The sequence below is a fragment of the Pongo abelii genome, chromosome 4, assembly GCF_028885655.2.
Source record: "Pongo abelii isolate AG06213 chromosome 4, NHGRI_mPonAbe1-v2.0_pri, whole genome shotgun sequence".
Classification (NCBI taxonomy): Eukaryota; Metazoa; Chordata; class Mammalia; order Primates; family Hominidae; genus Pongo; species Pongo abelii.
Window position 1 is genome coordinate 123943213 of NC_071989.2, and position 15048 is coordinate 123958260.

The 15048-nt window shown below is 36.4% G+C and overlaps 1 protein-coding gene across 3 annotated transcripts; it reads right to left on the minus strand.

Moving 5' to 3' along the window:
• Positions 1-691: 691 nt before the first annotated feature.
• Positions 692-15027, minus strand: ATG12 (autophagy related 12). Of its 3 annotated transcripts, NM_001132786.1 has the most exon segments (4): positions 692-4334; positions 5061-5123; positions 10041-10177; positions 14583-14752. In NM_001132786.1, coding segments are annotated over 4 exon segments (423 nt in total). In that variant the 5' UTR covers positions 14746-14752; the 3' UTR covers positions 692-4274.
• Positions 15028-15048: the final 21 nt, after the last annotated feature.

Consider the following 15048-nt stretch of genomic DNA (forward strand, 5'->3'; position numbering starts at 1 on the left):
TTTGCTATTTTTGCTCAGGATAGCTTTGGCTGTTCTGGGTCTTTTGTGGTTCCACACAAATTTTAGATTTTTTTTTCCCTATGTCAGTGAAGAATGTCATTGGTATTTTGGTAGCAATTGCATTCAATCTGTAGATTGCTGTGGGTAATAAAGCTGATGGATTGAAACTGGGTTGGAAGAGAGTCAAGATTCTAAGCAACTAGAGGGATGGATTTATCATTCTTAAGACAAGACTTGGGAAAAGTGGGGCAGGAAAGGGGGAAAGGTATGTTTTGTAGATGTAGAAAAAAGAACTGGGAACAAATACTTGGAGGAAGCAAGGAGGCAGATTTTGCCATGTTGTAAGAAAGACAGTTATAAAACAAATAGAGCCATCTCAAAATGGACAGGACATCCTTTTTGTCTATCACTAGAAGTAATCAACCTAGATTCATGTGTATCAGCTATGACAGAAGGAACTATGGGAATTGATTTATAAGGATTCCTGTAAAGATTTTACTCACGTTTTATCTTTCATTAATATTAAATATGAAAACATGGGTATAGTAGCTAGTATCAGGTATCAAATATTTTTACTTTCCATTATTTCTAAAAATTCAATTTTAAAAACTTCGAGACTTAAATTCAAATCTGAAAATCTGTCCTACCCCCTTGAGTCAACATGAAAGTGACTCCAAGAACAAGGACTTTATTAGTCTCTTATGAGCTTTATTAGTTGTTATTCCAATATTTAGGACATAGTAGGCACTCAATATGTGAATGAAAGGTTATACGAACAAATTGAAGTTTACACTTACATTTCAAAGTTTCTGATATTGCCAAATAGCCCCCTAAAAGTGATATACCAACTCATATTCTATTCACCAAAATATGACAGGATTTCCCCACAACTCTGCTAATAGCAAGATGTACATTATTTTTATTGTTAATCAGCATTGTTTTTATTTGTATTTTTTGTAACCAATGGGGTTCAAAGTGTTTCATGTTTTATTGGCCATTTGTATCTTTTTGTGAATCGAAATTTGTTATGTTTTGCCTATTTTTCAGTTGGTCTTTTCTTACCAATTGAAATGAATTCTTCAGATATTTAAAACATTAAAAACACTGTCATATGTTGCAAATAATTTCCATTACCTTCTGCTGTACAAAAACTTAAACTATACAAAATTTCCTTTGTTTTTAGCTGTCATACTTTGCTAATCACAATTTCATTCACTCAATGTGTTACATTACTAATTATTTACGTATAAGGAAATGTACTAAGTATTATGTGTGTGTGGGTACCAGATAAAAACCAGAATAACTGGACACATGGCTCTGAGGCAGTATGCAATAAGTGCTGTAACAGTGGTAGTTTGCTCTAAGTGTTTTTATGAGAGAAAGGGTATCTTCTCCTTGAATGATTCAGATAGCCTTTAAAAAGTTAAAATCTGAATCAGGCCTTGAAGAAGAGTTAGGATTTGAAAGGGTGAAGGTGTAAGTAAACTGCATGAGCAGAAGTCTAAAACAGAAAACACAAGGCACCTTCAAAGAATAGTGAATAATCCAGTTTGGGTTAAATAATGTAGGCAAACAGTATTTATATAAATACGATTTGAACTGTATTCGAATAGTAATATTTGCTGAACTGTTTTCTGAATAGTTTTCATTATGTGGCCTGTAGCTGGCTTCCTTAGTGCCAAAAGTTTACTCAGCATATTATAATCCTTGGAAAATGAAGCAGAAACTGCATGAAAAGAGATTTTTATTTTCACACTCCTTCAACACCTAAGGCTTTCCCACTTTGTGTTACAACTAAATTGGTTGACTAATGTCATATAATCTGAGAAATACACTGTACTTCTTTCTAGTAGATATTTAAGGTCCCTTTAGGACTGAAACTTATAGAAATCAGATTCCAGGAATTATCCAATTTCATTTTGATTTCAGATAAAACATTAATTTGCCTTATTCCTTAAATATGGTGAATTCATTATGAAGTCTTTGGCATACTTTTAAAGATGGAAGTACAATATTGTAATATTATACATATACTTTGTGTGCCATGGGTCATCTATGCACAGTAAGATGAAGCATGATATTACTGACATCTATTTAGTCACAAAGAAAATTTAAAATATCACCTGAATGTTCAGTTTTTCCCCCAAATTTAATCAGACTTCAGAGTTTAAATTAAAAATAAATTGCGTTGTAGGTTCTAGTCACCCAATAACTTATCAGATCCAGGCTTAATTATTGTTTAATGTTGCAAATTTAGCGCAGAATGATTCTTTGAGTAAAGATCAAGAAATAATTAAATATGATTTGAAAAAGTACAAAGTCCAGGCCTGGCACGGTGGCTCACACCTATAATCCCAGCACTTTGGGAGGCCAAGGCAGGTGGATCACCTGAGGTCAGTCAGGAGTTCGAGACCAGCCTAGCCAAAATGGTGAAACCCTGTCTCCACTAAAAATAACAAAAAATTAGGCGGGTGTGGTGGCAGGAGGCTGAGGCAGGAGAATCACTTGAACCCGGGAGGCAGAGGTTGCAATGAGCTGAGATTGCGCCATTACAGTCCAGCCTGGGCAACAAGACCGAAACTCCGTCTCTTTAAAAAAAAAAAAAAAAAAAGTGCAAAGTCCTATGTATTCTTCAGAGTTGTTAGGAAAGAAAACAAATAAGGTTAGCTACATATTTAGCTAACCTTAGATTTAATAAACTATTAAGTTATTTAGGTCAAAAAGAATAATTAAATGGATGCTACAAATTCAACCAGTATTTTCGATTTTTCAGGTCTATCATCTGAACCCTCAGTGGCAAACAATACACAAATTCAACATATTTTTATTTGTTAAATATATGAATATAATATATTCCTTCAGTAAACTGAACTGGACAAAACTAGAGAACAGACCTTTTCCATACCCAACTTATTTAACTTCAAAATGGTATTACTTGGAATTCTACTACATACCATCTTAGATCCTGTTTTGAAATTCCATTCACATTACATTCGATTTACTAGAATGCCTTCTTTTTTTTTTTTTTTTTTGAGATGGGGTCTCACTCTGTTGCCCAGCAGGAATGCAGTGGTACAATCATGACTCACTATACCCTTGAACTTCTAGGCTCAGGGGATCCTCTTGCCTCTGCAGCCTAATAATTTTTTTTAATTTTTATTTTTTTGTAGAGTTGGGGATCTTGCCTTGTTACCCAGGCTGGTCTCAAACTCGTGGCTTCACGCAATCCCCACACCTCGGCCTTTCAAAGTGCTGGGATTACAGGTGTAAGCCACCATGCCTGATCTGGAATGCTTTCTAAAAATATGGCATTATAAATATAATATTGAAGAGAAAAGAAGGTTAAATCTCACTTCAAGAAATTATCAGTCTAATAGCATCAGTAAAAATGGCACTTTTAGTCATGGCATAAAATACACAATAAGGCTATTTTTCAATTATTGAGTGTTTTCAAGTTGGAAAATGCGTTATGAAACACTCAAAAAGATGTTACTGGGTTTACTCATCAAGTGCTTTTGACACTGTATAAATGACAGAGTAACACCACAGTTATGTGATTGGGACTCAAGAATCCTTAAATGATAGGACTGAAAACAGGTATATGACTTATTTGTCCAGAATTTATATTTTTCTGTATCCCAATAAAATAATTAAGCCATGTGTATTGTGTAAAATTACAGTCTTTCAGTCTGTCCAATGTGCTTGCTCTCCTGGCTAGATATTAGCTAAAAATTAGCAAAAACAGCCATTTCCCCTATTATTCCCCAGCAAAGATGTGAAACCAAAGTGCCTAACCTTTTCTGCCTGGTGGGCTGCCCTCTACTGGACTATTTGAGGTATTCAGCCAGCAGGTCAATGTGACTAAGAAGGTAAACATAGACATAAATGTAAATATTAAAAAAAAAGGAACCCTTTAGTATATTAACTTTTACCATGAAAACAATTTCAGTCATTTTGAGAACTGGCAATGAAGACGTTTATACAGTCTTAGTCTCCTTTTCAACCTTGGAGGCAGATCTGCAGCAATAATAGTAACAAGTAGGAGCAATGGGTGTACTATAATGACCATCTTTTATGATGACTGGTATATTAATACAAATCACATTTTTCTGAGTCCATTCATGCTATGGATGTTTTCTTATGCATAAACATAGAGTAGACACATACTGAATAGATCACGTCTGTTAAGTCTCTTGCCACAAGCATCAAAACTTTTCAGAGCTGTCTCTTCTGTGAAAATCCATTTTATGTAGCAAGATGATTTTCTTTGTGGTTCATCCCCATGCCTGAGACTTGCAGTAATGTAAAACCAGTTTACCATCACTGCCAAAACACTACAAAAAAAAAAAGGCAATAAATCAAACTCAATCTTTATTATTCTTAGATGAAACTAAGAAAATAAATGCCACATGTATCATAAATATCCACACACGTATATTAAGTTACCTATGTTACAGGCTATCTCTTTCAAGGGATGCCTGTTTCCATCAGACACATATTAATAATCCTAAGTGTTTAATAAAATCTGTCCTTTAAGCATCTTAGGCATGAATGAGCTTATGTATTTTAACCTTGTCCTTTCTCTACATGTCCAACCACAATGTATGTAATTTCAGCTGTTTTCTAGTAGTGGTGCTAGTATGTGTACTCTAATAACTATTGCAATGACACTGTAAGATGTTTAACAAAGTCATTCTTATGCTGTTTTTTCAATTTCTTGTAGTCAGATTTGGATAACAGATTATAAGAACAATGTAGAAGAAATCAAATGTAAAGAAAAAGCCTTACTTTCTGAGAATCATGAAGATGACTTTGAAATGTAATTTATTCCTTGGTTCTTCAATCATTGTATAATTTATTAATATCTTACTATGATCAAGATGTTAGATAACAGAACAAGAAAGTCATCTTTTCTACCCCAGAAAATTAAGAATGGCATGCCATCTCTTGAAATAAAAATGTGAATTAACAATACTACACAATATACATATTATACAGATGTACATACTCCATCAAGAAAACAAAGCAGTAATTTTTTTTTTTTTTTTTTTTTTTTTTACCTCATAGAGAGTTCCAACTTCTTGGTCTGGGGAAGGAGCAAAGGACTGATTCACATAAATAAACTACAGGGAAGGAAGGAAAAACAGAGATGTTTAATGGTATCCTGATTAATCTGCATTTTTCTGCATTCCAATCAGCTAGCTATTTTGTATTGTTTTCACAATTGAAGAAAGCTTCTCTGAACTCCTAACTTTTCGAAATAGTCAATTTAAAGAGATCTTTATGAAGATCTCATTTTTCCTCCAGAGGAATAAAAATAACACAATTCCAGTTCCTAGAACAGTGGTTCCTAACTTTTTATAACTAAGAAACTTTTAAATATTTTTTACAAATAGCTTTTGAAGAGCTGGCTATTCAAGAAATTACATTATCGTAAAAATGTCCCCACTTCCCACAAAGAATTTCTCTTAAGATAATTACACATGCACACAGCCAAAAATCAATATGTCTAATATTCAAGGTAGTTTGTGCACTTTCCTTGGGTAAATGTATGACAAATATACTTAGGTTTTTTAATAAAGTCACTTACAGGCAAATGAAGCAGGAAAAAAAGTAACATAATTAAAACCTTATAACCTTGCTCTTTAAAGGATTCACTGCTCAATGTTTCAGTTTAGTCTGTTTTTACTAAAATATTTCTAGTACTTAAAGTCACAGTGTTGAAGTGCCTTCTAATAATTTTCTTTTTGGAAAACAAAACTTTATTTGCAGGTAACATATTTAGTTTTCCTTTAATATCCAAATTTGGGACTAAAATGTCCTGGATTAAACTTAGTATTTAAAAAAAAAAGTATCAGAATAGTTGGCTGACAGATCACCAACCATGAACCATCAATATTGCTTGCATCTCTCTTAGCCAATATAGTGTGGTGATTAAGTGTATAGGCTCTGAGACACACCTGGGTTTGAATCCTGGCTTTAAATACAAATAATCTCTCATCCTCTTTATTTGTAAGATATGGAAAATAATAGGACCTATACCTCTTGGGTCTGTTAGGAAAGACAAAATGAGATAATACACTAAGTTTCAGTGCCTGGTATATGTACTCAATAGACATTATTGCTAAATTATCTTTAAATAGTTCATGTTGAAATATCAATTAGTGATTAGGGCTGAGTAGAGTTCTGGCACAAAAATTTCAGAACTGTAACAGAAAACAATGTACATTATAATGTGAATTTTTTGTAATACAGATATAATTTGTGTTAACTGCCTGACAATTGATGAGCAAATCCAGATTTTACTCTTGTACATTATAAATGAGGGGAAGGGCTCTCAATAACAGCTTAGTTTATCAGTGTCTATGATGTGCTGAGAATTGTACATGGAACTATGAAGATTAATGTGATCTCTTCCCTCAATGAGCTTATAATCTGTAGGAGAGGCAGACACACATGAATAAATACGGGTGAGAAAAGTATATGTAATGAAGTATGTAGCATACAGAAATGTACACTAGTCTAGCCTAGCAAAAGGGTCAGTGATGGCTTTGTGGGAAATAAGAAATAAGCAGGATTTAACCAGGTGAAGAAAGCAGTAATTAGGACGTCGTAGGCAAAGGAGACAAAGAGTAAGATGGTGTTGTGTTCACAGAAAACAGCAGACTAGATGGAGCAGAGAACCAACCAAAGGAATTCAATGTGATTTTGTAACAGGTGTTAACTGGAAATTTTAAAAAAGCAATTCAGTTAGTTTAAAAGAGAGAAAGCCATAAATCTGTTTGTATACTATAAAGCTCTATATAAGTAACAGGTTAACATAATCAATTCCACCGTAGAATCGCTAAGTGGCTTATAATTTGTTACTTTAAAGTAGATGTAGTTACTCCAGGTTTGTGAAAGTAAAATTCCATGAAGTATTATTTCCAAATTACAAGAACTTGGGCAGACAAAATTAGTTTTATTAATTACTTTGCCTTTAAATCAGCTTTTTTTTCTTTTTGCTTTTAAATCAGCAGTCTTTAAATTGATGTCTCTAGTTATTCTGGTTATAAAGCTCTCTGTCTAGTGGATTCGTCATGGTTCATTAGAATAGCATTTTCTGCTAATAGTTTGTGCCCTGATTAAGTCAGTTACACAAGATATGAAAGCCTTATTTCACACTTTTTCCTTAAGCATCTTTGCTGTCAAAGTTTGATGACAGCCTAATTTTCTAAGTCATGCCCTCTTTCCTATCCCCTACATTTCCAAATGATTTCAAGTCCAGTAATTTTAATAGAATGCATCCTGATGTTCATTATTCTGGAATGATACTCTCAGGTACTTGGGATGTTTTTTCAATATGTAGTTTCAAATCTCTTATCTTAAATGACATTTCTACAGTATTTTTTCTGTTCCCTTGCTCTGGTTTTCTTCTTCACAGACTCTTGTCCCAAGGTTGACTGACTTTTTAAATTTTTTTCATCTTCTATTTTTCTTAACACATTATCCGTTGTTTATGTTCCTCCTACTTTAGTCTCCATTTCTGAAATAATTTTCTTTTATTTCTAATTCTTTTCCTGAGCTTCATTTCTTAGTTTTACTAATGCTGATTGTTTTTCTTTCATGTCTTATACCATCTTCTTGTTTTTAGCTCATTTTGAAATACAGGGTTACAGTTTTCGACTTGTCTTATAGGTGTATTTTCCTGGTTTGATTTCATCGTCTTTAGGGATGTTGTTATTTTCCACATCGTTTTTTTCTTGTAACACTGTACGGGATTTGACCTTGTTATTCCTGTTATTGTTTTTATGTGAAATTAGTTTTCCTCAACTTTTAGAATGAGGTGAATTAGGGTACTTTTTCTAACTTCACAGAGCTCCCCCTATTGTTTTTTGTATACTATTCAAAACGATGGAGGCCTGCTTTGAGCTTTCCAGGCTCTGTTCACCTCCATTTTGATCTAGTCTTTCTCTTTCCTTCCTTTCTCATGTCCCTACCCTTTTCAATCTTCATTTCACTTCCTGAAATTTCTCCTCAGTATGGGGTCCTGGAGCCCTCCTGGGTCCATTTTGACATTGCTTGAGCCCTTCAAGTCCTTAGTGCAAATGTATTGTCATCACGTGCTACAGGGAGAGGGCAAAACTCCTTAGTCAGCTTCTATTCTTAAATTGGCTCACTTTGCTTCCCAGTCAGGATCTATTAGCGCTTTTGAGGTTCTACTTTTCTCAGTGCTGTCAGATGCCAACCCTGTTTCTTACTGCTTCTTTCAGCACAGATGCTGATACCATGCAGGTCCTGCGGTTGCTGGTGGTTTGTCCCCACCAACATGTGTTTTGGGGCTCATGGGGATACCTTATCATCTAGTTTTGTTACAAATACTAATCAGGGGTTTTTGGTTTTGCTATCTAGTTGACTAAGTTTTGTGAGAATTCAGAGACATTCATGTATACCTTCTGATACCACCATCTTCCCAGAATTCCTAGCATTACTTTTTTTCCTTTAACATCCATTTTGCTAGATAAAATTCAGGAGATGTCAGTTTTAGTTTAATCTAGGAAAATGACAAAATAATTCTTATGTTTCCTATTGCTTAAATGGGAAAGGATAATCATATTCACTACAGAGGCTTTAATTTAACCCTTATGAAATTGTTTTCATAGGGTAAAATGTTTGAATGATGGCAATTTTATATGGTTCAACCTACTATGTATTGGTATCAATCAAGTCCTTTCAGGTTACTGAATGAATATAGGCAATATAAAATTTCAAGACTCTTAACACAGAACACAGTATAATTTCATTTTTCTTAAATCTCCATGTATTTCTAAACTAATGCATTAAATTACTCAGTACTCTTATTTTACCAAATCTTCATGTTGCATCTTTAGCAAAGATATAGCCTCTGCTCATTTCTCTCAAGTGTATGTCCTCATTTAGCTTCACTTTTGTGAGAGCACTTGCAGCCAAACTCTTAGATCAGAGTCAGTTTTTTGCTCCTCTCTGACAAAAAGAAATTCCAACATGTCCTGCTTTAATGATAGTTCACTTGTTTTACCCATGCGCATGCCTGTGTTCAGAAGCAAATATTTCCCTCAGCGCCCCCACACAAAAATTCCTGATTTTATTTAAAAAATACTTAGCAATTCTTCAACTACCTATCCACACATGCTATCTGAGTTAATACTATCCAAGATTGTGATCTATTTGCAGATAAAGGTGTCTGATACATATAATTATGTATATATAAAAGACACTTAATGTGCCAAATACATGTAGACATTTAAATTTCTATAGTCAAATGCCAAATTAAAATGCAGTGGCATTTAAAGAATTAACCTTTACTACAACTGCCACTGTGAAGTGCTTAACGTGTACTGTAACATGAAATATTTTAGTTCTTTCACAATATATGGCAAAGATACATTGCTTACCTCAAGAAAAATAGGAAAAAAGTAACTCTATCAAAACAAACTGAAAAAATCCAAAACTTCTGTAGTAATGTACAGATATTGCAATGCTCTATGATAGATTTTTCTGCATTCAGTGACTATCTGAGGAAAACAATACAGGAGGCAAAAAATAAATAAATAAGCTGGTTCACATTGTAAAACAAATCTAAAACATTTCATTTCAGAATTCCCCAGAAAGTCCTTTGATAAAGTACATAAACTCCACTAACAAGAGATAACGCAGGGCACAGTGGCACACTCATGTAATTCTAGCACTTCTGAGGTGGCCCCGTCTCTACTAAAAACACAAAAATTAGCCAGGCTTGGTGGTGCACTCCTGTAATCCTGGCTACTAGGGTGGCTGAGGCAGGAGAATCGCTTGAACCAGGAGGAGAAGGTTGCAGTGAGTCACTGCACTCCAGCCTGGGCAACAGAGCGAGACTATCTCAAAAAAAAAAAAAAATGAATAAATAAAAATAAAGGGATAAAAGGGCATAACAAAAGCAACATATGTGGCTCCATATGCATTTCTATAAACAACAGTTAATTCACTGTTGCCTAGGAACTATTGCAAATTTTTGTAGGAAAACATCACCATTGGTTTCATACCAACTGTTCTGAGGCCACAAGTTTAAGAAACTTTTTGATGAAGTCAATGAGTCCTTGGATGGTTCGTGTTCGCTCTACTGCCCACTTCTTTGTTTTCATAATAGGAGTATCACCCACAGCCTTTAGCAAAATGTCAACTGTAAAAGAAGAATAAAATTTACTGACAATTACACTGAAACATCTAAAGAGAATGGAATATAAAAGACTTAGAAATCAAATATTTAATCTACATCCATCTTATGTATTTATGATACTGAAGATATGTGAGAGGCATAAAAATGTTAGATTCTTTTCCATCATTTTTTTCTTGATCCTACAAAGTTCTCCCAACAGGACTAATTTTTAAAATGCATTTTATCTTAACAGGCAATTCCAAAGAGAGGAAATACAAATGATCAATACACAAACAATATTTAAGTTCACAAAAAGCAAAGTAAAATAATGTCATGTCCCTTTTCACCCACCAAAATAGTTAAAATTAGAATAATTAACAGTGTAGATGACACTACTTTTGAGAATGTAAAATGGTATACCCTTTGTGGAATGCAATATGGTAATACAGATCCCAATAAAGGTATACTTTGATTAGATAATACTTCTAGGAATCTAGTGTAAGAAAATATGAGATGTGTAAAAATTCACTTAAAAAGATTTCACCTCCATTTAAGCATTTATTTTTACATGAAACACTGGTAAACCTAAATATCCAAAAAGGATATTTGGAGGTGACTGATTAAACAGAATGTAGTAAACAGCATACAGTTTAAACTGCCTGGGGTTCGAATCCTGGCTCTGCCACTTGCTGGGTATATATGTGGATATTTAATCTCTCCAATAGCATGTATAATATCTTAAAGTCATGAAAAACCATCACAAACACATTCACATAAATATGGAAGAATATGCACCAAAATGTTATTTCTCAGTAGTGACATTGTAGGCAATGATTACTTGGTTTTACTTATCTGTTTGTAACGACCAAATTTTCTGTAATAAACTTTTTAATAAAAGAAAGCAATAAGTTATTAACAATAATAGAACAACCAAAGGCCAAAAAGAAGTTGCAGAAAGAGAAATCTTAAGGTTTCAACGATCCAAAACATAGATATGCAAACCCAAACCCTATGAATTTGTCTCTCAGACATAAAGTTACTTGCTAAAACAAAACAAAACAAACATACATCTGGCCGGGCGCGGTAGCTCACACCAGTAATCTCAGCACTTTGGGAGGCCAAGGCAGGAGGATCACTTGAGGTCAGGAGTTCAAGAGGGCCCAGTCCCCTTCCAACTTCTTGTTCTAGACCAGCCTGGCCAACATGGTGAAACCCCATCTCTACTAAAAATACAAAAACTTTAGCCAGGCGTGGTGGTGCATGCCCGTAATCTCAGCTACTTGGGAGGCTGAAACAGGGGAATCGCTTGAACCCGGGACGTGGAGGTTGCAGTGAACCGAGACTGCGCCACTGCACTCCAGCCTGGGTGACAGACTGAGACATCCTCTCAAAAAAAAAAAAAAAAAATCTACAGTCAAAAAGCAAGACACATTGAAAGCAAAATAGTGTATTGCTGCCCCCTAAAGTTAACTCTATTCTATTACACCCTTCTTGCTCCATTCTTTTGGTATTAAATGTTGGGGCCGAAAGATCAGAGGTCATTTTATTCAAGTTTACCCCTGAAATGAAGGCATCTAGAACATATGATGCATGCACACTTTATCTTCCCACTAAAGAACTACTTGATTATCCTAGGTCCAGTTATCTTGGGAATAGGAATGAATTTGGAGATAACGTGGGATTTTAGTTAGCCTATCTTTCATACCTCCCTTCATTGCTCCCTCAAATCCCCTGGGGCTATCAATAAATCGATTAATGCAATTAAACATTTCCAGAAAGTGAAGCAGGAAATATCATGAGTTATGCTACCAAGGAAGAAGTGTTAAGACAGTGAGAAACTAGAGAATAAAAATAATTTAATTACAGCTGCCCTCTCTTTAATTTTAAAGGTGATTTGCTTGTAGTTCTGAACCGGGATACACATTAGAATCAACTAGGGAAACACTTACTCCCCAGGAAACCTAACATACCGCCAGTGCCAAAACCTTGGTCTGTTTCAACAATCTTTCTTCTGTAGATTAAAACAAAGGCTTAGGATACAAAACAGTTGAGCTGTTTTCATATTATCCTCAACAAATGATGACAACCTCAAGGTAGGAATAGTTAGAAACTAAGTTTTACATTGGAGAGACAAACTCAAATGCTAACAAGAGCCAGAAAATAAAAATCTCATCCTTAAATGACTGTTCAATTTGCAAAAAAATACTGTCCAGACCAAGAAAATATGCCCTCGGGCAATATTTAGATTATAAACCATTTTTTTTTAGCTTTTGTTTTACACAGCTATCATCAGGGTCAAGTAACAAGTTTTGACTAGGACTGTTAGACCTTAAAACTACTCTCCGAAAGTCCGCTCTTGCCTATAGTAAATTGGAAGAAAAAATGCAACAAAAAACTAAAAACTGCGGAATTCTTTTGAAGAAAGATTCTAGTGGCTATCCATGGAAATACTCATAGTGCATCACGTGGAAATGGGAGTCTGATTTATTTTTATTTATTATTATACTTTCAGTTTTAGGGTACATGTGCACAATGTGCAGGTTACATATGTATACACGTGCCATGCTGGTGTGCTGCACTCATTAACTCGTCATTTAGCATTAGGTATATCTCCTAATGCTATCCCTCCCCCCTCCCCCCACCCACAACAGTCCCCAGAGTGTGATGTTCCCCTTCCTGTGTCCATGTGTTCTCATTGTTCAATTCCCACCTATGAGTGAGAATATGCGGTGTTTGGTTTTTTGTTCTTGCGATAGTTTACTTAGAATGATGATTTCCAATTTCATCCATCTCCCTACAAAGGACATGAACTCATCATTTCTTATGGCTGCACAGTATTCCATGGTGTGTATGTGCCACATTTTCTTAATCCAGTCTATCATTGTTGGACATTTGGGTTGGTTCCAAGTCTTTGCTATTGTGTATAGTGCCGCAATAAACATACGTGTGCATGTGTCTTTATAGCAGCATGATTTATAGTCCTTTGGGTATATACCCAGTAATGGGATGGCTGAGTCAAATGGCATTTCTAGTTCTAGATCCCTGAGGAATCACCACACTGACTTCCACAAGGGTTGAACTAGTTTACAGTCCCACCAACAGTGTAAAAGTGTTCCTATTTCTCCACATCCTCTCCAGCACCTGTTGTTTCCTGACTTTTTAATGATTGCCATTCTAACTGGTGTGAGATCGTATCTCATTGTGGTTTTGATTTGCATTTCTCTGATGGCCAGTGATGGTGATTTAAAGGGGGAAGGTGATTTAAAGGGGGAAGGGGGGGCAGTCTTGGGAGAGAATTATCCTCCACAGCAACAGAAGTTGAAGAAAAAGCAATGGGACCAATGTCTTTTTTTTTTTTTTTTTTTTTTTTGAGGCGGAGTTTCACTCTTGTCCAGGCTGGAGTGCAATGGTGCGACCTCCGCTCACTGCCACCTCCGCCTCGCGGGTTCAAGCGATTCTCCTGCCTCAGCCTCCCGAGTAGCTGGGATTACAGGCGTGGGCCACCACGCCCAGCTAACTTTTATATTTTTAGTAGAAATGGAGTCTCACCATGTTAGCCAGGCTGGTCTCGAACTCTTGACCTCAGGTGATCCACCTGCCTCAGCCTACCAAAGTGCTGGGATTACAGGCGTGAGCCACCGCGCCCGGCCAGAGACCACTGTCATCTTAAGACAGAACGGCGAAAACTTGTCTAAGGACGAAATCAGCCTCTCTGAATCGAGGATGCTTATATGCTGCTTTTCTCATAGGCAACTCTAACTCTACACAGAGTGCTTTAGAACACGTAACCTTAGCAATCTCTTTTACAAAACGAAACATTCTCAAGCAATAAAGGATTGAGGATAGCTGGCTCAAGCAATGAAATAACTCACAAGGGTTCCAAAATGTGTTTCTTAAAAACGTAACATCTATGTCTTTAGCTTTCCCTTAGCAGTCTTCATTTTGCGTAAGAATTTGGTTTTTGTTTAAGGAGTGAATTCACAACCAACTGGGAGGGGGAAAAAGCAAAAGCGAGTTAAGTTGGAAGGCGTGAATTCTAATCCAGGCTTTGCCAATGACCATCCCTACCAACTTGAAACATTACTCAAATAATTAGCTCCTGTGTAAAGTACCTGGAATTACCGAGACTCCCCACTCAGCTCCCTCCCTCCTTCAAAGAGCTCGCAGTCTGGCCAACTCAAAAAACACAGTATAAAAATAGGTGTGGCAGCCAAGTATCAGGCCCTACACCGATAGACAAAGATGGTATTTTAACACTCAACTTAAAGGCCTTAAAAATCAAAAAGTACACTTCTTTTCTTCTGCTGACTGGTCAAAATGCAGGTCTACGACAGGAGCTCCTCTAAATTTTGCTTCTTTACTGGCCGCCACCCCTAGTCAGATGCAATCTGAACCTCCCGCCTCTCTGCTCGGAAATAAATTCAGTTACTTTTTTTCTTGGTGTCGCCAGCAGGTTCCTCTGTTCCCGGGGAAACTGCAGCGGAAGACGGGGGCTCCGGCGTGGTTGTTTCTGGGGAGACATCCGTAAGTCCTTCCCCTCCAGCAGCACTCGAGGGAGGAAGCTGCAACACGGTCTGTGGCTCCTCCGCCATCTTGCTTGGAGAGACCCGAGAGCGGAAGTAGCGACTGAGCGCGTGCAGTGGGCGTGCTTTTCTCCAGGGAGCGTCGCAAAGGAGGCGCCGGAGTAGGGGGACGCAATTCCACAGTGAAACTTGGTGTTCCCGGCTAGTCATTCAAATCGAAGCTGTCGCAAACCTCTGAACGTTAATAACGCAACATGTGTTTCTCCGCGACTACGGACCTCGGGAGAGGAGCGGTGGGCAACGTGTCCGTGCTGGGTCGAATGCGCACACTCCCGTTAGGCCGCTGGCTCGGACCTAGAAATGTTTCCGCTT